The 23,168-nt window shown below is 36.9% G+C and overlaps 1 protein-coding gene across 1 annotated transcript in view; it reads right to left on the minus strand.

The window, feature by feature from the left end:
- RRN3 (RRN3 homolog, RNA polymerase I transcription factor) overlaps nucleotides 1–23,168 on the minus strand; it is a 48,660-nt gene that overhangs the window by 17,127 nt on the left and 8,365 nt on the right. Inside the window, exons 4-15 of the mRNA XM_037814192.1 lie at nucleotides 22,504–22,593; nucleotides 22,270–22,399; nucleotides 21,826–21,885; nucleotides 21,426–21,489; nucleotides 20,615–20,684; nucleotides 14,191–14,289; nucleotides 12,540–12,632; nucleotides 11,576–11,714; nucleotides 9,522–9,652; nucleotides 8,415–8,545; nucleotides 6,455–6,639; nucleotides 4,678–4,786 (exon numbers count right to left, since the gene is read on the minus strand). Coding sequence (XP_037670120.1) covers nucleotides 4,678–4,786; nucleotides 6,455–6,639; nucleotides 8,415–8,545; nucleotides 9,522–9,652; nucleotides 11,576–11,714; nucleotides 12,540–12,632; nucleotides 14,191–14,289; nucleotides 20,615–20,684; nucleotides 21,426–21,489; nucleotides 21,826–21,885; nucleotides 22,270–22,399; nucleotides 22,504–22,593 — 1,301 coding nt within the window. The remainder of the gene's footprint in view (nucleotides 1–4,677; nucleotides 4,787–6,454; nucleotides 6,640–8,414; nucleotides 8,546–9,521; nucleotides 9,653–11,575; nucleotides 11,715–12,539; nucleotides 12,633–14,190; nucleotides 14,290–20,614; nucleotides 20,685–21,425; nucleotides 21,490–21,825; nucleotides 21,886–22,269; nucleotides 22,400–22,503; nucleotides 22,594–23,168) is intronic.

The raw sequence follows: 23,168 nt of genomic DNA on the forward strand, positions 1-23,168 counted from the left end.
GTACTGTAAACAATCGAAAGTACGATTTGTTTTGTATGACTGCGTGGTATGTGAATATATCTCAATAAAATGAAGATTTAAAAAAAAAAAAAAAAAAAGATAAATCCAAGCTCTTCCCACCATTTCTACCACTGATCTGGAACCAGACCCATAGACTCTAGCCTCTCATCTTTTTACTATGGAAGAATTGTCCCTGCTACAAGCAACGTCCAACTCTTCCCCTTGCATATGCACTAGATATCACACCCTCTCACCAACTCAAGGATATTGTTCCAGTAACTTTCTCTTTTTCCTCCATCAATTTGTTCCTTAGTATGAGATCTTTCCTATTAGCAACAGACATACTGGTATTTCTCCCTAACATACTGTTATTTCTTCTATTTAAAAATAAAAGAAAATCAGAACTTTTCTTAGAACTTCTGCCCTTCTGCTCCATTTTTCTCCACTCCTTTATAAATTCCTTGAAACAGTTTCCAATTTCTCACCTCATCTTCTCTCTTGAACCCCTCCAGTCAAGTTTTATGCCCATCACCCCAATGACCCTGTAACAGTTAACAATGATCCCCACAGTGCTAAAGCCAATGGCCAATCTGTCCTCATCTCACTGTCAGCACCGGTGGCATACGCAATCACTCCTTTCTCCTTGAAACCTTTTCTTCACTTGGCTTCCAGGACATCATAGTCTCCTGGATGTCCTCTTCTCTCATTGGCTTTTCAGTTCCCTTTGATGCCTTCTCATCAACACCCCTCCACCATATCTAAACAGAAGTTTCAGGGCTCAGTCCTCAGATGTCTTCTCATCAAAACTTATGGCTTTCATACCACATGTACACCAATTACTCCGAATTTACCTTTCTAGTCCAGACCACTCTGAATATCCATCTGCCTACCTGACATCTCCATTTGGACGACTGATAGGTGACTAACATGCCAAAACTAATCTCCTGATATTATCTCCCAAAACAGTCTCCTCCCACAGTCATCCCAATCCTATGAAAGGAAGCTCCATTCTTCTAATTCCTCAAAATCTTGGAGTCATACTCTCCCATTGCTCTCTCACCCCATTTCCAACTCATCAAGAAATCCTTTCTACTCTACTTTAAAAACATACTGAGAATCTGATCACTTCTCACTATCTCCACTGTGATCATCAAGACATCCTTCTCACCTGTATTGTTTCAAAAACCTAAATGAGCTCTCTGTTCCTAACCCTACCCTGTTCAGTCTATATGTGATCCTTTAAAACTCTTAGATGATGTCACTTCTCTGCTCAAAAGCTTCCAATCGCTTCCTATCTGCATTATTAGGGTAATATTAGCTCTGTAGAGAGAACCCCCAATATATCCATGGCATTAAGTAACCAATAGAAGTTTATTTCTCACTCACAAAATGTCCAAAAAGGGTGTTATTTAGAACTGGGGCTCCTAAAAAAAAAAAAAAGAGATAGAGGCTGTAAAGGAAGAACTGGACATGTATACGGCAGAAATCAAAAGTTCAAAAAACCTACTAGTAGAATCTATGGAAATGAAAGGCACAACACAAGAGATGAAAGACACAATGGAAACATACAACAGCAGATCTCAAGAGGCAGAAGAAAACACTCAGGAACTGGAGAACAAAACACCTGAAAGCCTACACACAAAGGAGCAGATGGAGAAAAGAATGAAAAAATATGAGCAACGTCTCCGGGAAATCAAGGATGAAACAAAGTACAATAATGTACGTATCATTGGTGTCCCAGAAGGAGAAGAGAAGGGAAAGGGGGCAGAAGCAATAATAGAGGAAATAATTAATGAAAATTTCCCATCTCTTATGAAAGACATAAAATTACAGATCCAAGAAGCGCAGCGTACTCCAAACAGAAGAGACATGAAGAGGCCTACGCCAAGACACTTAATAATCAGATTATCAAATGTCAAAGACAAAGAGAGAATCCTGAAAGCAGCAAGAGAAAAGCAATCCATTACATACAAAGGAAGCTTAATAAGACTATGTGCGGATCTCTCAGCAGAAACCATGGAGACAAGAAGGAAGTGGTGTGATATATTTAAGATACTGAAAGAGAAAAACCACCAACCAAGAATCCTGTATCCAGCAAAGCTGTCCTTCAAATATGAGGGAGAGCTCAAAATATTTTCTGACAAACAGACAATGAGAGACTTTGTGAATAAGACACCTGCCCTACAGGAAATACTAAAGGGAACACTACAGGGTGATAGAAGACAGGAGTGTGTGGTTTGGAACACAATTTTGGAAGATGGTAGCACAACAATGTAAGTACACTGAACAAAGGTAACCAAGAATGCGGTTGAGAGAGGAAGATGGGGAGCATGTGAGACACCACAAGAATGGAGGAAAGATAACGACTGAGACTGTGTAACTTGGTGAAATATAGAGTATTGAACAATTGTGATAAAATGTACAAATATGTTCTTTTATGAGGGAGAACAAGCAAATGTCAACCTTGCAAGGTGTTAAAAATGGGGAGGCATTGGAGGGATGCAATCAGCATAAACTAGAGACTGTAACTAATAGAATCATTGTATTATGCTTCCTTTAATGTAACAAAGGTGATATACCAAGGTGAATGCAGATAAGGGGGGGGGATAGGGGAGGCATGTTAGACACTTGACATTGGTGGTATTGTCTGATTCTTTATTCTACTTTGATTTAAGGTTATTTTTCCTTTTGCTGCTTCGCTTCCTAGCTGTCATTTTTTTTGTTTCCTCTTTCTTTTGCCTCTCTACCTTCTTTGACTCTCCCTCCTGCCTTGTGGAAGAAATGTAGATGCTCTTGCTTAGTATGAGCAGAATGTTCAATCAGGATGAACTTAAATGTTTGGAAATGAACAGGGGTGTTGGTAGCAAGATGTGAGAATAACTAACAGCGCCGAATGGTGTGTGAATGAGGTGGAAAGGGGAAGCTCAGAGTCATATATGTCACCAGAAGGAAAGTTGGAGGTCAAAAGATGGAAATGTATAAAACTGAATCCTATGGTGGGCAATGTCCATGATCATCTGTACAAATACTAGAAATCACTTCATGAACCAGAACAAATGTATGACAATACAATTAGAAGTTAATAATAGAGGGGCATATAGGGAAGAACTATATACCTATTACAAACTATATACTACAGTTAGTAGTATTTCAACATTTTTTCATAAACAGTAACAAACGTACTATATCAATACTAGGAGTCAACAATTGAGGGGGCTGGTTAGGGATAGGGGAGGTTTAGAGTTTCCTTTTCTTTTTTTCTTTTTTCATCTTTCACTTTATTTCTTATCTGGAGTAATGAAAAGTTTCTAAAAATTGAACAAAAATTAAGTGTGATGGATACACAGCTGTATGAGGGTACCCAGGGGCAAGTGATTGTACACTTTGGATCTTTGGATAATTATATGGTATCTGAACAATCTCAATAAAAATGGAAAAAAAAAAAAACTAATAGAACATACACAACAGTTAAGTTCAAAATAAAGATATGTTCAATATGGATGACTCTCAAAGCCATTAAGTAAGCTAAAGATGTAGCTAGAGAATGATATGTCAAATCCTAGATACATACCTTATTTTGATCCCTTGCTCTTAGCTCTGAATCTCACTAACCTCAGTTGCACATGCCAATCCCAAATCTAGAGCCACTGCTAAGTCCACTCATCAACTGCAGCCCCCACTCCCACACCAAATATATTCTAGGAGGCAGCTATCTCACTTGCCTTCATCAGCCCTTATTCTTTTTCTGGCTCCTTCCTATCTCCCAACACCATGCTGAAATCTTTTAACTACTAATCACTCTTCCCTGTTGTAGGTTTCTTTATTCTTTTTCTTAATTCTTTACTAACAGTTTTTGAGATCTTTTAAGAGAGATAGGATATACCATCTTTCTGAAATATACTGAGCAAAAGAGAATTAAGGTTGCTGAATGAGAGCAGCAAGCTGTCTAAAGGGGACTGAGGAACGAGGAAGGAATCAGTCTTGTCCTCTAATAGAACAGATACCTTTCTGTTAAGGATTGTAAGCTTTGGTCCTACCTGAACATCTTGATTAAATAAATGCCCATGGTCTCCAGTTCATTTTCTAGATGAAGCAGACTAACAGTGAATGCTTATGAAGGAACCAGGTTGCATGCATTCAAATCTGGGCTGTCTGGCTACACGACCTCAAGCAAGTTATTTAACCTCTGTGCCCACCTTTCCCCATTTATAAATAGAGGTTACAGAGTTGTGTGAGGATTAAATGAGTTAAAGTGCTTAGAACAAGCATACAGTAAATCCTATGTGCTAGCTGCAGCCACAGGCCTGAGAAAATACAGTCCTTCTCTAAACTAATCTCCTATGTTTGGATATTTATCTTATGTCCAGTTTACTTCTACTAGAAGTCAATCTAATAAACACCTTTGGTTTGTACCTCTTATCTTACTAGTTGCCTTCCTTATTTCAAAGTGCCTAGGCTTCTGTTGAATTATGCCCTTTGGATAACAAGTATCAATTCCAATGCCAGCAAAAGTATAAAAATAATAGTTTCATTATAGTGGTTCCTGAAAATACTGGGTTATTGGTTTTTAATGTTTTGATGTTATGAATTTCAGAGACATTTAATGGACTTTTACTATATTAACATTAATACAAAGTTACTTTTAAATACTTCCAACAAGAAACGTAAATAACTTACCTTGTGATAGCAGCAAAAAAGTTAACTACTGAGGGTAGACAAATCTTCAGAGGATTTAGCTGACTCATTACAATGCGTTCAAAATTTAGACTTTGAAGGTACCTCAAACCTTTGATTAAAAGAACAAAAGATTTTTTAAAAGGTACAGATACAATTTAAAAGATATCTTAAAAAGCTCAGATTATTTCACGTATTAAAAACAGATTTACAAACCACTTAGTTGTGGAAATGCTTTAAATAAAGGTACAGGTAGATAGTCACACAATCTGTAGCCAAGAATGTCACTAAGCTAACAATATTTATGACCATGCCAGCTTTTCTAAAGGCAATTCAGAAAGCAGTTTATTCTTTCAAAGACCCAGGATGTAAGGTACATTGTTCCCAGTGGGTATAAACCTATATGAAGCTTGGAAACTGAGTATATGCAAGCTCAGCATATGCTGAGTATATACAGAAAAAAAAGACGACCATGTGATTTGATTTTAGCTAACAATCACGAAATCATTAAGAAAGGCTTCCTTAGAAAGCAAAATTTAAAAATATCATACAGGATTATCACATTAAAATATAAACAATAAAGAAGTTCAAGCAACAAAGTGAAACCCATTCTCTTTGAATTCATCAATATAAATATTCTAATCAGCCAACAAATAAAACAAAAGAGAAACCTCATTTTAATTTGCACGACTTAAATTATTAGTCAAGTTGAACATCGTTTTTTAAGTATGCATTAGTCGTCTGTATTTCACCTTTTTAAAAAATTTTATTTTAACAAAAACTCTGGAGGTAGAAGGAAAAATTAAACTAAGACCACTGTCTTGGAACTAGAGAATGTAATCCTCTCCTATATTAATGAAAGACACCACACTTATTTTAAGAGGCAAGCAGACCAACTTGTGCTTAAGTATATTTTCTTAAGAGTTTTTTCAATGTATATTTTGTCATCCATAGCTTACAAGAAATATATCTTCTTTAACCAAGATGATAGTTATTTATCTATACAAAGAAAAGTAGACATTTTACTTACCTGGGTGAATTCTACTAGTTTATACAACTAATTTTAACCCATACATATTTTTAGAATATGCAAGATAAAAACATATTTAACACAACATATATAAAACTTTTGGTTTAGAGCTGTCATTCTCAACCAAAGGCACAGGGGAGCAGTTTGTCCAACTTATTGGCAAGACTAGAAATTGAACCCCGTTGAATTATGCTCTTCTGTCTGAAGATTTGAGAATTAATTTATAATTTAAATCTACCAGACGAAGCTTGTTTATTAATGTATTTTAGTTGAAGGCAGTCCCTGAGAATAATGTATTTTATTCACTTTAAGTTGTTTTCTTTCTTTTCATGAACAATTCAAATGTTTTAATGGGCTGTTTTCTCTACTACCTTCAACAAACTGCTCCTCTGTGCTCTGATATACCAAGGAGAGAGCGTGTGGAAAGCTTGACATGGTGCCGGCACAGAGCAAGTGCTCAGCCTCTTCTCTGAAGAACGGCATCTTCATGGTCCACATGTACTTTGGACGTCACCTCTAAAGCAGGGATTCTCGACCTCAAATCCATCAACTGTTAAAGAGGCTTAAGGGTTTTTAGAGGCTCATAAACTGTGGGAAATTCATTATAAAAGTTTGAGTGCATGCATTTTCCTGGATCCACTGTTTGTACCCAATTCTCAAAAAAGTAAAGAATGGACATTCTAAAAGGCAGCAAGTTACACAATGAAAACCCAGTTCATATCCATCACGCTTGTATCAAACGTCACTTACCTTCCCTCAGGTTGCCACTTAAAAACTGCTTGTGTCTAAAAACAAAAGTGTAGAACACGGCTTGACACACTGAATAAAATGGTCCATGGAGAGCAACATCACAAAAAGCCTTTGACCCCGAATCCTGGTTATTAAGGTATATGTGCAGCCAGTTAACCAAAAGATCCAGGCATGATTTTACAGTACTAGAAAGGAAAAAAATTTCACGTCAAATTTACTTGCTTTGTGAAAAAAAAAAAAAACTAGAGTGACATAAACATGCACAAATTGCTTATCATTACAAATATGAAGAGTCTGCAGCCCTTTAAAACATTACCCCGGGACTTGCCCTTATGAAGCTTGTTACTGCAAAGGAGAGGCTAAACATGCATATAATTGTGCCTAAGAGTCTCCCCCTGAGTATCTTTGTTGCTCAGATGTGGCGCTCTCTCTCTCTAACTGAGCCACCTCGGCAGGTGAATTCACTGCCCTCCCCACTACGTGGGACCCAACTCCCAGGGGTGTAAATCTCCCTGGCAATGCAGGGTATGACTCCCGGAGATGAATCTGGACCCGGCATCGTGGGATTGAAAATATCTTCTTGACCAAAAGGGGGATGCAAAATGAGATGAAAGAGCTTCAGTGGCTGAGAGATTTCAAATGGAGTCGAGAGGTCACTCTGGTGGATATTCTTATGCACTATATAGATAATACCTCTTAGGTTTTAATGTATTGGAATAGCTAGAAGTAAATACCTGAAACTACCAAACTCCAACCCAGCCGTCTGGACCCCTGAAGATGATTATATAATAATGTAGATTACAGGGGGTGACAGTGTGATTGTGAAAACCTTGTGGAGCACACTCCCTCTATCTAGTGTATGGATGGATGAGTAGAAAAATGGGGATAAAAACTAAATGACAAATAGGGTGGGATGGGGGGGATGGTTTGGGTGTTCTTCTTTTACTTTTATTTTTTATTCTTATTCTGATTCTTTCTGATGTAAGGAAAATGTTCAGAAATAGATTGTGGTGATGAATGCATAACTATATGATCGTACTGTGAACAGTTGATTGTATACCATGGATGACTGTATGGTATGTGAATATATTTCAATAAAACTGAATTAAAAAAAAAACAAACAAACAAACAAAAAAAACATTACCCCAGGCATAGAAGGAAGCAAACAAAAGAATGAAAAGGATGGATGGTCAGTGGGAGACAACCTTCCAATTACAAGGTAGGAGCACAGAATTTCTAAGAACTGGTAGGAACCTAAAGATGCATGAAGTCCCAAGGGATGGAGAAATTTCTGCAATTTCTGCTAACCAATTCAAAAGGGTTTCTCCAGTGTTCCCCCAGTCCTCCAAAGGCGATACTGCCAAAGAATGGGGTATGTTTACCAACATCTTAGAAGGAAAGGATGATTGATTTTACCATCCCCTACTGGGTACTAAATGAAGTCCTGAGGTCAACTCTTTGGTGCCAAAATGGCCAGAGAGCCTTCAGTTGGTGGGGAAGGATTTTTAACAGCATCCTTGTCCACAGACCAGTTGAAGAAATAAGCCCAGAGCTGGCCCTCCTAGATAGGTCTTTCTAATACCTCAAAAAGGGTTTTTATTCTGCTTTAACAGTTACAATTGATTTGGAATGCAAATGAAAAATGACAAAACTGTAAAAAGAAAAAAGTAAAGAATAGTGTACACTATCCATGAAGACAAATGGGTCTTCATGTTCAAGTGCAACCATACAGAACAGAAGACAAAAGCTGTGCATATGAAGCTTTGTATCTAAAAAAGAGGCACTTTATTCTGAAATTGCCTCTTGGAAAGATTACCATCTCTTATAAAATGAGGGGTAATATTTTTTTACTTTAAAGACTGACCAAAAAATAAAGCAGATATTTATTTGACTTGAGACAATGTTTTAATCTTTTTAAAGTACGATATGAAAACAAAAAAAGGAAAATTAAGTTACTTACATAAGAGGAATAAATTTAGCTCTTGCCATGAAGCTTCCAATGTAATTTCCAGCAGCTTGCCTGATGATGGCAGGATTATTTGGATCCTGCAACTTTTTCCAGAGATGCTCCAAAAATGCTTCTGCAAATCCCTATTAAAAGAGAAGATGTTGGTCTCTGATCTTCTTTTTATGCCTTAGACACTCTGACTACCAGAATCCTAAGATTTTGGTTCACCAATGTGGGAAAACTCTAGTGTCTATCTTGGTTACACTGCTATATAATGAATAAAGTTATCATCGTTCTTATTTTTAACATACTTTAAGATACTACTATAAAAAAACAAGGCATCCTGGGCAGTAAATGATCCAATGGATCCCAAACCTACCTGAGCATCAAAATCAACCGTGAAGGTACAGTTTCAGTAGATTTGTGACAAGGACTTCGGAATCACATATTTTAAAAGCTCTACAAGTGATTCTGATGCTCAGCCGGAATTGGAAACCAGTGATATCCACGCTTGCATGGGAATTCCTTCTGCAGTATCTTTCAGAGTACGGAGTATCCTTCCAGTCTTTGACTGCGCATATTGATCTTAACCAGAGACAGAACTGTGGATTAAACTACAGTCAGGATTCAACTAATCATGCTAATCATGGAACAAAAGCTTCTCTTTAGTCAAGGATGCAAATTACCCCTACTGCTACCCAAAAAAGCTCTTTTCAAAAGCTATTAATACATATTTTTGGGTAAATTAAGTTTAACTTTCTTATCCATCATTACTAGTCTCCTATTATAGGAAAAGAGAGGAAAGAACCTCCTGAGATTTTTTTTTTCCAAAAAAGAAAGCAAAAAGCCCTACGTGTTAAAATTTTGGATTAAAAAGTTTATTCAGGATATTTAACACTTCAGCTGAGAGAGCATAAAGAAAATTAAACAGTTCTCAAGAAGGTAACATTTGAATAGAGAAAGGCTTGGGCTGAAGGGAACGGCACCACCTAGTGACCAACTACAGATGTCTTCAGAACCCTTAGCTCCTGCACAGGCAGCAAGTCCCGCTGCTCTCCCCCAGCCCCTTTTTAGTGGGCAAGAACAAACTAAGCTGAGATACGTTAATGATGAACTTACCAGTTTGAAGCTGCAGAGGTAAAACATGAAAAACTGCACATGGCAGGAGGCATGAGTGGGCAAGAGGAGTTTGTCAAAGATTTTTATCAGATCTCGATACAAATCCTTTGTTTTGTCGTTATCAGTCTTACCTATGGGGAAAACAGAGCATTTCAATTTCATAAATACATATTTGCAAGTTGAATTCATTTGCCAAAGTTTTAAAACGAACACAAAACCATTAAGAAACACATCATCCATTAAGCTTTGATTAAAATGAAGTCCCATTTTACTTTGCAGAGAGTTTTTCTTTTCATGTAGCAGAAGCCTCTGACCCAGTAATTCTACTTCTCAGGAATTTATCAAAAGCAAATACTCAAAGATATAGGCCCAAGAATGTTCATTACACTGTTATTTATAATGGCAAAAAAAGGGAGGAGAAAAACATAGGGGACCAGTTAAATCTATATGATGGGACACTCCAAGTATCACTAACAATTCTCTTTTCGAGGAACAGTAAATGTTACGAGAAAATGTTTACAATAGTCAGATGAAAAAAGCAGGTTATGAAAGTACAGTGTGACCCAAAATCTACAAATACTAACAGGACAAAAATATATATTACACATCAAAATGCTGATAATTGTTCTCTAAATGGTGGAATGTAATAGTTTAAATGGTCTCTTTTATCCTTTCTGAGTTTTCAATATGTTCTCTAATCAACACATTATTTGTACAACAGGAAGAAAGTTAAAATAGAAATATTACTCAAACTCCAGTTTATTATTCTAAGTAGCTGAGTGCATTGTCTGTTCTTTTTTGTTTTTTTTTTTTTTGGTTTTTCATGGCAAAACCACCAGGGCAATTAAGCATACGAGGGTGGTTCACTGCCATACCTGGGCCAACGATGAGACCAGGCAGACCTTCTAAATAAAAACCCATAGCACAAAATGTAACAAACCAGTGCCTTCTGCACCATTCTTAGATGTCTAGAGCAACTTGAGCATAATTTGATCTCTGTCTAAAACTGACCAAACTCCTTATATATAAAACTTTTTAAAAAATTGAAATGAAATCCACATTAACATACAACTAACCATTTTAAAGTGCACAACTCAGTGAACCACCACCTTCTCTCTCTAGTTTCAAAATTTTTATCAACCCAGGACATGCCCTTACCCATTAAGTAATCACTCCCTATTCCCTGGCAAGCACTGATTTGTTTTCTGTCTGTATGGATTTGCCTATTCTGGATATTTCAAATAAAAGGAATTACACAACATGCAGGATTTTGTGTCTGGCTTCCTTTGCTTAGTATGTTTTCAAGGTTTATTCATGTTGTAGCATGCATCAGAAGCTCACTTATTTTTACGACTGAATAATATTCCATTGTTATGTGAACATGTCAATTTGTTTACCCATTCATCAGCTCACAGACATTAGTGTTGTTTCCACCTTTGACTATTAAAAATAATGCTGCTCTAAACATTTGTTTCCAAGTTTTTGCGTGGATATGTTTTCATTTCTCTTGGATATATACCCAGGAGTGGAACTTCTGGGTTATAAGGTAATCCCATATTTACCTTTTTGAGGAACCACCAAACTTTTCCACAAGGGTTGCATCATTTACATTCCCACCGCAATGTATGAAGGTCCTTATTTCTCCACATTCCCACTAACACTTATTTTCCCTCTTTTCAAACTGCATTCCCTTAATAACCAGTGATACTGAACATCTTATGAGCTTATTGGCCATTTCTTTATCTTCTTTGGAGAAATGTCTATGCAAATACTTTGCCCATTTAAAAAATTCCTTATATAATTTTTTTTTGATACATTATTCAGTGAAAAGATCTGAAGACAGATTTAACAGAGCCTGAATCCCAATCCTACTATGTTCAAGACACGTGACACTGGGAAGTAACCTGACCTCTCTAAACCTTTTCCTCATATTCAAAATAGTTTTACAGCACTGTTACCAGTACCAGAGATAATGTGTGAACAATGCCCAGCACACAGCCAAATTCATTGCAGATGTTCAACAAACAGAAGCTGTTATTATTATAGGTGGTTACCATCTACATAGCAGACTTCCTTAATGTAGGACAAAAGTAAAGACAGCAGGATGTCCAGGCGTTCAGCTACAGGGTGTACCATCTGACTGAGCCGTTCAGGATCAGCCTGTATTTCGCCTTCAGTTTCTTCATCTTCATCCTTTGAAAGTAAAGTTAAAAAGGGATGTTAAAAAATTCAGTCAAAGTGGTTCATGGGTAAACTCTCAGAAGTGGTTATTTCCTTTAAAAGATAAAACAAAGAAAATAAAGAGATACCTTTCCAGGCAGGGGCTCTCAATCAGGGATACGACTCAGAACCATCTGATTCTTATTTAGAAGACCCAAGTTGAGCCTGGCTGTGCAACCATGACCGAGTTCCCCAGCTCCTGGTGTCTACTGTGGTGGACACTGTTGAGGCCGGGCCTCCTTTTCTAGGCCAGGACGTCCAACGCCCAAGTGCTGTGAATGTTGGCTGCCAACAGCTCACAGCTGCCCCTTCTCCAGAGAACTGCCCTTCTTGCCCTCTCTCTTGCCCCTCTCCCTCAGAGCCAATGACTGACTAAAAAGGGGTCACAAGGGACCTCAAACTGGGACCAACTCTGTGGTGCAACTGGTGCTCCTGAGCCCCAGGTGGTAGCAACTTTACAAATGAGACCAAACCCTTGCTTTGCTCCTTCGCCGCCTCGTCACACCCTGTGTCCTGAGAGCACCTGAATCCCTATCTTAGGCTCTCCTTCCAGTGGACCCAACTTAAAGACCTCACCTCAGGTAGAGAGTACTGCTCTAAAGTATACAACTTGTAAAACACAGACACTAAACTGGTATGCTTTTCTATTTACCACTCCTTCACAAACAATATGTACTTTTCAAAAATAATTAGAATAAGCATCCAAGATAATAAAACTGAAACACTTTCAGCTGTCTCTTCTCACCCTCTAAAATTTGAATAGTTTATATGTTTGCTTTCATTAGTATAAATACTCACCATATTAAACAACCCTTCTGGGGCATCTATCCCATCACCAGTTTGGGCTGCTGTTTCCTCAGCATCTTCAATATCCTGCCGGGATGCAGTCACCTACATTATAACAAGAAAAGAAAAAACAATTAAAAGCATTTAAAATACAACTATGTTATTTTCGGGCTGGAAATTCATTTGATATACAAACCATGAAGGTGTCCAGTTTAAACATCCTATATAGTACCATAATACAACACAAAATTATGATACAGACCTTTTAAATGGATCTGGGTCATTAATTTATAAGATTAGAAACCAATACATAACTGCTATGTATTTGTATAAAATCAACATGAACTGAGTCAAGATGCTCTAAATCAGTCACCTCAGCAAATTCAATATTAATTTGATCTCTTACTATGCATAAGGAATGTTGTATAAAAAGCATATTATCAATCAACTGAACAAGGGATGAAATGCTAGCCAACATTTGATTTTTTAAATTTTTGGGAGAGCACATCAAATATCTTGTTTGACATAACATTCAAGTCAATTATTTTTTACTATCTATGCATGACCTTCTTTCTATACATACTCTAACATGTTCCTTAAGTATACACCAGAAAAAGACTTTACAGATTATGTAAGTAGTTAATTAGAGAGGTGTAACTCCACATCAGCACTGTACCAGTGTGCCCAATCTCCATTTCTTCCAAGACTGGCCTCCTCAGAGCTCCGTTCTCCTATATAGCATCAATTTTTTTCCTCCACCAAATCTTATCTCCTCAGTCCACAAATTTGCTCAAGTCTTCCCAATCCCCCCCCCCCAAAAAAAGTCTCTCTTACCCTGCTCTTTCCCCTCCTTTCATCATAAAACCTCACATATGCCTGTAACAGCCTCTGTTTCCTAGCCACCCAGACTCTCCTGAAATGGAATTTCCACCTCTTCACTGAAAGCCCATTAGAAGGCAAAAGAAACAAAACATCTTCTAGCTCACCAAACCCAAGACCTTTTGCTTTTCTCATCCTCCTTAAAAATGTCAGCAATACCTGATTATTTCACAAGTTTGTTCCCAGTCTCTTACCTGCAGTTACATGCTTGGTGAGTATTCACCATCTAACCCATCTACTCAGCCTGCCTAAAACAGAACTCATCATCTTCAAAATTCTTCCCCTGGATATTTTTTATGACTATTAATGCTAACACCAAGATCCTATTCCACAAGGAGCTACTTTGAAAGATTCCTTTGCCTTACCCTTACTTATTCCCTTCCAAACCTGCCTCAAGGACCACTTTTCCTAATGTTGTTAGAATCCAACACTTCCTTCCCATTCCCACTGTAACTTATATCTCAGATCTCTTTTAAAAAAAAAAAAAAGTTTCTTTACAATTATAATTTGCACTCATACTATACTTTTTTTTTTTTTTAACACATTTTGTGTGTGACCATTTAACCAATGCCTCTTTCCCCAAACATGAGTGACAGAACTGTCCATAAGCCCTGCACATGGATGGAGTTCAAGAAATATTGTTACAAGAAATGAATCACAAGATGGTAGAGGTTTGCATTCTCTTCCAGTGTCAAGTTATTGTTGCTTTACATATAGCGATTATAAACAAATATACGTTCAACAAGTGAAAGTTAAGGAGAAAACCAAATTATTCAATACTTACATCCAACTTGAGTAATTTTTCAATAACAAGCTCCAAAATTCCATGCCTCAAGGTTGGAAAATACACACTGATCTTCAGTAAGTTATGAACATAACATTCCTAAAACATAAAAAGATAAAAATGTCAACAGAGAATATGTTTCATAATTATACAACCTTTAGTTTCAAATATTTAAATGGGTAAAAATATACACTCTCCAACAACATAGAAACAGTGTTTGTAAATCTGGATCTAAAATACATAAAAGCAAAACCATGGTCAATATAATTACCATATTAATTAACCCGGTAAGTTGAACTGGTAAATTTATATACTTCTACAGAGTTTTACTTTTAATATAGCTTTATGGAGATATCATTCATAGACCATACAATTCACCCATTTAAAATGTACAAGTCAATGACTTTTATATACAGCTATGTGAGCATCACCATAATCAGTGTTAGAACACTTTTATCACTCCAAAAGACTTCCCACTAACCAGCGTTCTGTCTCTAAGGATTTGCCTATTCTGAAAATCTCATAGAGATGGAATCCCATAATACATGGTCTTTGGCTTCTCCCACGTTTCCAAGGTTCATCCATTTTGTAGCATATAAAGTGTTCCTTTTTATGGCTGAATAATATTCCATTATATGGCTATACCAAATTTTGTTTATCCATCCCTCAAACAAAGGACATTTGGGTTGTTTCCATTTTTTGGCAATTATGAACAATGCCACTATAACCATTCACATCCAAGCTTTTGTGTGGACATAGGTCTTCATTTCTCCCAGGAATGGAATTGCTGGGTTACATGGTAATTCAACGTTTAATGTTTTGAGAACCACCAGACTGTTGTTGGCCTAATCTTAGGTGGTGGCCTAAGAAACTTGCTGTCCCAGAACTTGCCCTCTGTGTAAGAAGGGAGCTCACCGAATGCCCCTACAGAACATTGTGGGAAAGCAGTCATAACATGCTGCCTAGGGCAAGAGATTGCTGGCTGTAGAACACATAGTGAAGCATCTGGAATCGTGAAGAAACTAGGGAAGAGGGGACACTTGGAACTGTATAAATGGGGGAAGGGAAAATTCCTAGGGTTACATACATATGCTCTTAAGAGCAAAAGGAAAACATGGACAAAGAACAAAAGGAAATCAGGAAAGCAACAGATGAACATAAAGAAAATTTCAAGAGAGATGCAAATGATGAAAAGGGACCAAACAGTAACAGAAATTAAAAATTACCTAGAAGGGTTCAACAGCAGATTGGAGTTGGCAGAAGGAAGAATCAGAGAACTTGGAGATAAGACAATTGAAATCATCCAATCTAAAGAGCAGAAAGAAGAAAGAATGAAAAGTGAACAGAGCCCGAGGAACCTACGGAACACCATGAATAATACCAATATATGCACTGTGGAAGTCCCAGAAGGAGAGATAAAGGGCCAGAGAGAATATTCAAAGAAATAATAGCTAAAAACTTCCCAAATTTAATGAAAACATGAGTACCTACATTCAAGATGCTCAATGAATTCCAAACAGGATAAACCCAAATAGATTCACACCAAGGCATATTGTAATCAAACTGTCTAATGCCAAACATATAGAGAATTTTGAACACTGCAAGAGAAGTCAATGTGTTACAGACAAGGGAGCCTAAATAACATTAAGGACCATTTTCTCATCAGAAACCATGGAAGTAAGAAGGCAATGGGAAGATGTATTTAAAATGCAGAAAGCAAAAAACTGTCACCCAGCATTCTATACGCAGCAAAATTATCTTTCAAAAAAAAAGGGAGAGGCAGCAAGATGGTGGAATAGAGAGGAATGGAAGTTAGTTGATCCCCGGGAACAACTAATAAATAACCAGGAACAACTAGTCAATAATCTGGAATAACTGCTAGGGGACAACCGTGACGGTCCACACATCGTATACCAACCTGGACTGGGAGGAATGCCTGAGATCACAGCACAAAATCTGTAAGTAAAAGCTGCAGAAACACACCAGGAGCACCCCACCCCTACCCCATCCCCCACAGCAGGCCAAACAGCAAAACCTCAATGTGGTAGAAAGCAGCACTCTCTGAACAAGTGAATATACCTCAGTCCAGCTCCAACTGGGGTCTTAATTAACAAATGTGGACTACTCAATACAAGCTACAGATCTCCAACAATCAGACAGAGGCTTTTAGGGACGACTGATCTTAAAGAACCAAAAGACTCTGCTGTCCTGGGAGGGGCAGCCCAAAAGACCAGGTGTTACCTCTAGCTGACAAGTGAAACTTGGAGTCCATAGACTGGCTCTGAAATGGGGTTTTCTGGTCCCTTTCTTCTTGCTCAACCTGAGCAGCTCAGTGGAGAAAACCTCAGCCATTTTCAGTTCACAGAGCTCTGACCCAGACAAGGGTGGAAGATACCAGAGTCAGAGAGACAAAGAACCTATTTAAATGCATACGATAACTCCCTAGAGGGTGTATTTTCCCTAAGAGGAAGGAGGTGGTGCCCAGCTCTACTACAGGCTTTCCACTCAGAACCAGACCCCAGAGCCTGGGGGAAAACAGCCTAAATAGAAACTCAGAGTGCCACACCACTTTACATGAATCAGGAGGGACAGGCTGACATGCGCCATCTGCTGGGCAGGTTAGGAAAAGCACAGCAGCTAGAGGCCTCACAGGGTGTGTCAGGGAAACCTGATACTGAATACTACCCCTTCTGAGACCTGAGCATTTCTTGTCTGGAAAAACCTGATTGGGGTAACCAAGGAAACCAGATGCCTAGACAACAGAAAACTACAACCTACACTAAGAAAAACAAAGATATGGCCCAAAGGAACAAACTAACACTTCAACTGAGATACAGGAATTTAAACAACTAATGCTAAAACAATTCAACAAGTTTAGGGAAGATATGGTAAAAGAGATGAAAGGTATAATGAAAACACTCGGTGAACATAAGGTAGAAATCAAAAATCTGAAAAAACTGACAGAATCTATGGAGATGAAAGGCACAACACAAGAGATGAAAGACACAATGGAAACGTACAACAGCAGATCTCAAGAGGCAGAAGAAAACACTCAGGAACTGGAGAACAAGACACCCAAAATCCTACACAAAGAACAGACAGGGAAAAGAATGGGAAAATATGAACAACGTCTCAGGGAACTGAATGACAACATAAAATGCATGAATGTACATGTCATAGGTGTCCCAGAAGGAGAAGAGAAGGGAAAAAGGGCAGAAGCAATAACAGATGAAATAATTAAATTTCCCATCTCTTAAGAAAGACATAAAATTACGGATCCAAGAAGCGGCGTGTACCCCAGAATAGATCTGAATAGGCCTACGCCAAGACACTTAATAAATCAGATTATCAAACATCAAAGATAAAGAGAGAATCCTGAAAGCAGCAAGAGAAAAGCAATCCATCACAAACAAAGGAAGCTTGATAAGACTATGTGCGGATTTCTCAGTGGAAACCACTGAGGCCAGAAGGAAGTGGTGTGATATATTTAAGATACTGAAAGAGAAAAATCACCAACCAAGAATCCTATATCAGGCAAAACTGTCCTTCAAATATGAGGGAGGGACTAAAATATTATCTGACAGACAGACAATGAGAGAATTTGTAAACAAGATACCTTCTCTGTAGGAAATACTAAAGGGGGCACTACAGACATAGGAAAAGACAGGAGTGAGAGGTTTGGAACACAGTTTTGGGTGATGGTAGCACAGCAATGGAAGTCCACTGAACAAAGATGACTGTGAGTATGGTTGAAAGAGGAAGATTAGGAGCATGTGGGACACCCGAAGGAAAGAAGAAAGATAAAGACTGGGACTGTACAACTCAGTGAAACCTAGAGTGCTCAACAATTGTGATAAAATGTACAAATATGTTTTTACATGAGGGAGAACAAATGAATGTCAACCCTACAAGGTGCTAAAAATAGGGTGGTACTGGGGGGGAAATGCAATCAATGCAAACTAGAGACTACAGTTAACAGAAACATTGTATTATGCTTCCTTTCATGTAACAAAGGCAATATACCAAAGCTAAACACATATAAGAGGGGGACATAAGGGAGGGGTATGGGACTCTTGACACTGGTGATGTCTCTTTATTCTACCTTAGTTTAATTCTATCTTTCCTTTTCTTGCTTCCTAGAAGTCATGTTTGTTTGTTTGTTTCTTTCTTTCTTTTTTCTTTTTCTTTTGTGTCTCTACCTTCTTTGACTCTTCCTCCTTCTTTGTGGAAGAAATGGAGATGTCCTTATACAGATAGTGGTGAGGGTGGTAATACATATATACGTGACTATACAAGGAACCACTGTTTACTTAGGATGGAATGTATGGTGGGTGAACAAAACCATCTTAAAAAAAAAAAACAGGTTAGATGAAGAAAGCTTGAGGGCACCATGTTGAGTGAAGTAAGTCAGACACATAAGGACAAATATTGTAGGGTCTCACTGATATGAACTAATTATAATATGTAAACTTATAGACATGAAATATATGTTACCAGGATATAAAATGAGGCTAAAAAATGGGAGTGGTTGCTTATTACGAGCAGAATGTTCAACTAGGGTGAACTTAAGTGTTTGGAAATGGACAGAAGTGATGATAGCACGTTGTGAGAATAACTAACAGTGCTAAATGGTGTGTGAATGTGGTGGAAAGGGTAAGCTCAGAGTCACATATGTCACCAGAAGGAAAGTTGGAGGTTAAAAGATGGGAATGTATAAAACAGTGAATCTTGTGATGGGTAATATCTGTGATTAACTGTACAAATATTAGAAATCTCTTTCATTAAGTAGAATAAACGTATGACACTATAACCAGAAGACAATAATAGAGGGGCATATAGGAAAAAAAATATACCTATTGCAAACTATATACTACAGTTGGTAGTATTTTAACATTCTTTCGTAACAGTAACAAAAGTACTATACCAATATTATGAGTTAATAATGGAGCAGGGCTGGTTAGGGGAATGGGAGGATTTGAGTTTCCTTTTTTTGTCTTTACTGCTTTTCTGGAGTAATGAAAATGTTCTAAAAATTGAAAAAAAAATAACTGTGGTGATGAATGCACAGCTGTATGATGGTACCATGGGCAACTATTACTGATTGTATAGTTTGGATCTTTGGATAATTGTATGGTATGTGAACAATCTCAATAAAATCAAATTTAAAAAAAAAACGAAGGAGAGATTAAGACATTCCCAGAAAAACAAAAGCTTAGGGAGTTCATCATCACTAGACATGCCCTACAAAACATGCTAAAGAGAGTTCGGCAGTTCGAAAGGAAAGGGTAACAGGCAATAGACTGAAGCTGCATGAAGAAATAAAGATCTCCAGAGAGGGTAATGACATGGGTAAATACCAATGCTAGTATTATCGTATCTTTGGTTTGTAACTCCACTTTTTACTTCTCACAGGATTTCAAAGGCAATGCATAAGAAATGATGATATATCAGTGGGTTTGGACTCATAATGTAACTTGTGACAAGAACTATAAAGGTGGGGTGACGGAAGGGTATAGGAACATAGCTGGTGAATACTATTCAAGCTAAGATGGTATCAAAGCAAACAAGATTGTTATATAGAGGAATAGATAGTTAATGCATAAAGGCTATAGGGTTTTTATTGGGGAGACTGGAAAGTTCTAGTAATGTGAGATGGTATTGCAATACTGTGATAAATCCCACAGAATGCTATGCTGGGGTATGTTGGAACGCTCTCTATTAAGTTTGTATTACTTTTGTCAATTGTCCTAATTATTTTGTCCTATTACGTCCTGTTTCCAAGTATTTCAAATTAAAAGTTAAAAAAAAACTAACCTTCAATTCCTAGGATAAATCTTTTTTAATGTTATAATTCTTTTTATATGTTACTGGATTTAGTTTTCCAGTATTTTGTTAAGGATTTTTGCATGTATATTTGTAAGGGAGAGTGGTTTCTAATTTTCCACTTCAAACAGACCACCTTAAAAATTTGCCTGTTATCAACTCCTAAAATATATGTAACACTTTACTTAGGAAAAAATAACCTATGTTTAGATGGAAACTATTAAAATTATTTAAAACTACAAAGATGACCTAAATAATGCACAAAAACTTAAGCAAAATTCATCTATAAAAGACTCTGGTTCCATCTTTAAATAAGGCATGCTTATATCTGTTAATACAGGAAATACTAACATATAAGCATTAACCTTGTAAAAATATTTCTGAAATGGAATCTGCCCCTGACTTACACTTTGTAAAAAGGGAAAAGGGCACTGGGAATCTCCAGCCAGTCCCTTGATAAGAAAGTAATCTGAAGCAAATTCTTAATCCTGGGTTTAAAAATCTAAAAGACGAAACAACCTTTAAGAAAAACACATATCATCTAAAACTAAAACACAAAAAAGAACTTTTCCATTATTTTCCCTTTAAAAAGATTTCTTACCAACGTTCTCTCTGATTTTCGAACAAATGGAAATTTTTCCGCCAGTATCTGCGTAAGAAACCACTGTGTCCTGTGAGAAATCAACCAATCAATTTTAACTGAACTTTCTAGGAAGATAACATTTCCATTCTTAGAGCAAATAGATACAGGAAACAGCAGCTGCTACTTTAAGCAACTGATTCTTCAGATAAACATATAGTTTTATCAGAGAAATTCCTAATGACTTGGGTTGGGGGGGGGCCTTCCCTAGATATATGTGGAAAGCATATTAACTTTGATACCAATAAGCAAATAAGAGGGAAAGGCTTTTCCCACATAAGGTAAATGAAGAGCTTCAGTTTAAAATCTATACATTTTCCACTACACATATAATGATTTTGAATTTAAAAAATTATCAACTTGGATATTTTTTTAAACTAACAGACAATAAACTGGAAGTCCTGCCACCCCTCCAAAAGAAACCAACAAACCTGAAAAGTTTTTCTGAGAACGGCAATTTTTATTCATATGGTATGACACAACACACCCAGGGGTTTCTCACTGAAAATTTTTCTATATTACATCTGTTGAAGATAAAAGCAAAATTCCAACCACTATATAAAATTTGGGGGACAATCTGCATACAAGTTTTGAAAAAATTAGACAATGAACAGAAAACACAGTTTTCTGTAAAACGTAATGGCTCACCAACAGGACACAAAAACACACACTACAATCTGAGGTTTGATGGTACTAACATTTTATAATTTTCCACAGATTATAATTTTCTTGAGAACATGTGATTCAAAATAAATAACAAAAGTATACTCACGATGGGACATATCTTGCTATTATTTGCAAGGCTCTGTGACATGTATCAAAATTAGCAGGAAGATCTACAAAGAGAGTATGAATATCAAAACAAAACTTAAAACCAGAAAATTATGCACTTGAAACTAAAAATACCTGTTAACCAAAACTGAAAGATTTATCAGAAAATAATAATTTCAAGATTTTTCTCTGCAACCAACTTCAGCAAAAACTAAATTGACTAATTTTACCAGTAATGCATTTAGGGCAATTTTGCATATTAATGCTAAATATAACAAAAGAGTCCCTCAAGGTTACCATCTGCTGCAGTCTAATTATTAGACTATGTTCCAGAGTTGCAAGTATATTTTAACATTTAGCATGCATTCTCTTAAGACACTGGAGGCAATCTTTATACTTACTATCATCTTCATCGTCAGAGTCTGAAACATCCACGTCACCTTCCTTAATGATCACTCGCGCTTTTGAGAGAAAAGGAAAAAAAAATTTCTTGTCATTGATCTAAACAACAAACAGCTATATAAAAAAGCTATTATTTTCCAAAGCCTGAACTTTGCACAATGGTAAATTTACAATCTAAAAATCCCTATGTAAGGATCTTAAGACTTTGTCACTCACTAAAGCAAATTACAACTCCAAAAAAATCACAGCAACAAATGAATCTAAACACCTTCACAGAAGTCACTGTAGAGAGCAAAGATGTACCAGAACTGCTGCTAATATGCACCCTGAAATCTTCCAAGATGGTGCAACCTGAATAGCATATGGGGAAGGTAGGATTTTAATAAAGAGAGATATTTAAAAAGAAAAATCAAAATCAAAGCCAGCAACGAGAAACCACTTACGAGGTACAAAATGGGAAACAATCATGCTGAGACAAGGTCTAAGAAAGACAGTCTGTGCTGATACAAGATTACCAAGGAAAGCCAAGTACTCTTCCACCACTTTCTGACTTCTATTCAGCCACTTCAATCTCTAGAGTTGGAAGGGAGAAGAATAGAAACATTTTATTGATACAAATATACTATTTTCAAAGTACTTAATTCCATATTAATCACTGAGATAACTTATGGACTTACCAATAGAATACTGATAAGCTGTTCAAAGTCTTTTGTCAAGTACATGACGGAAGAGCGGAATTCTAACAGCCAGTTAATGAGCTGGTCATCCTTGAATTGAACAAAGAAAAGTACTTTCAAAATCATGAATCCTCTAAAATAACAAGAAAAACATCTACCTTGCATCAATCACCTATTAATAGTATTTAAGTTGGGGGAAAACGTTACAAACTTGGAATTAAGCCAAAATTAGGATGAAATTTCTTAGCTTATAACAAAAGAGAGAAAGATGACAATAAACTCCCCTGATTAAACAGCAATCTAGTAACTGATGTGGAGTAAAAAGAAGTCAGTTAAATGTAATTTTAAATAATTAAATGCCTGATAGCTTTTGTTTGCCCTATATGAAAACACCTCAAATGTTGACAACTTAGACTGTTTTTAAACTGCAGAATTACAGCAGATCCAAATATTATAAGACCACATGGACAAACAGCCACTTACATTTTCTCTATACTCAAGCTGACCTGCAAGCATGTTGATAACATTCCATCTAGGTTAATCAATTGGAGTCATCAATAAATACAACTTTCTCTAAACTCAAGTGTGTAGTTCTCCCACAAAAGGAGAAATCAGACAGTTATTTAACCCAAACTTCAGTTGGTAGAAATACAAGCAGTCCTTGC

The sequence above is a fragment of the Choloepus didactylus genome, chromosome 21 (genome assembly GCF_015220235.1).
Source record: "Choloepus didactylus isolate mChoDid1 chromosome 21, mChoDid1.pri, whole genome shotgun sequence".
Lineage (NCBI taxonomy): Eukaryota > Metazoa > Chordata > Mammalia > Pilosa > Megalonychidae > Choloepus > Choloepus didactylus.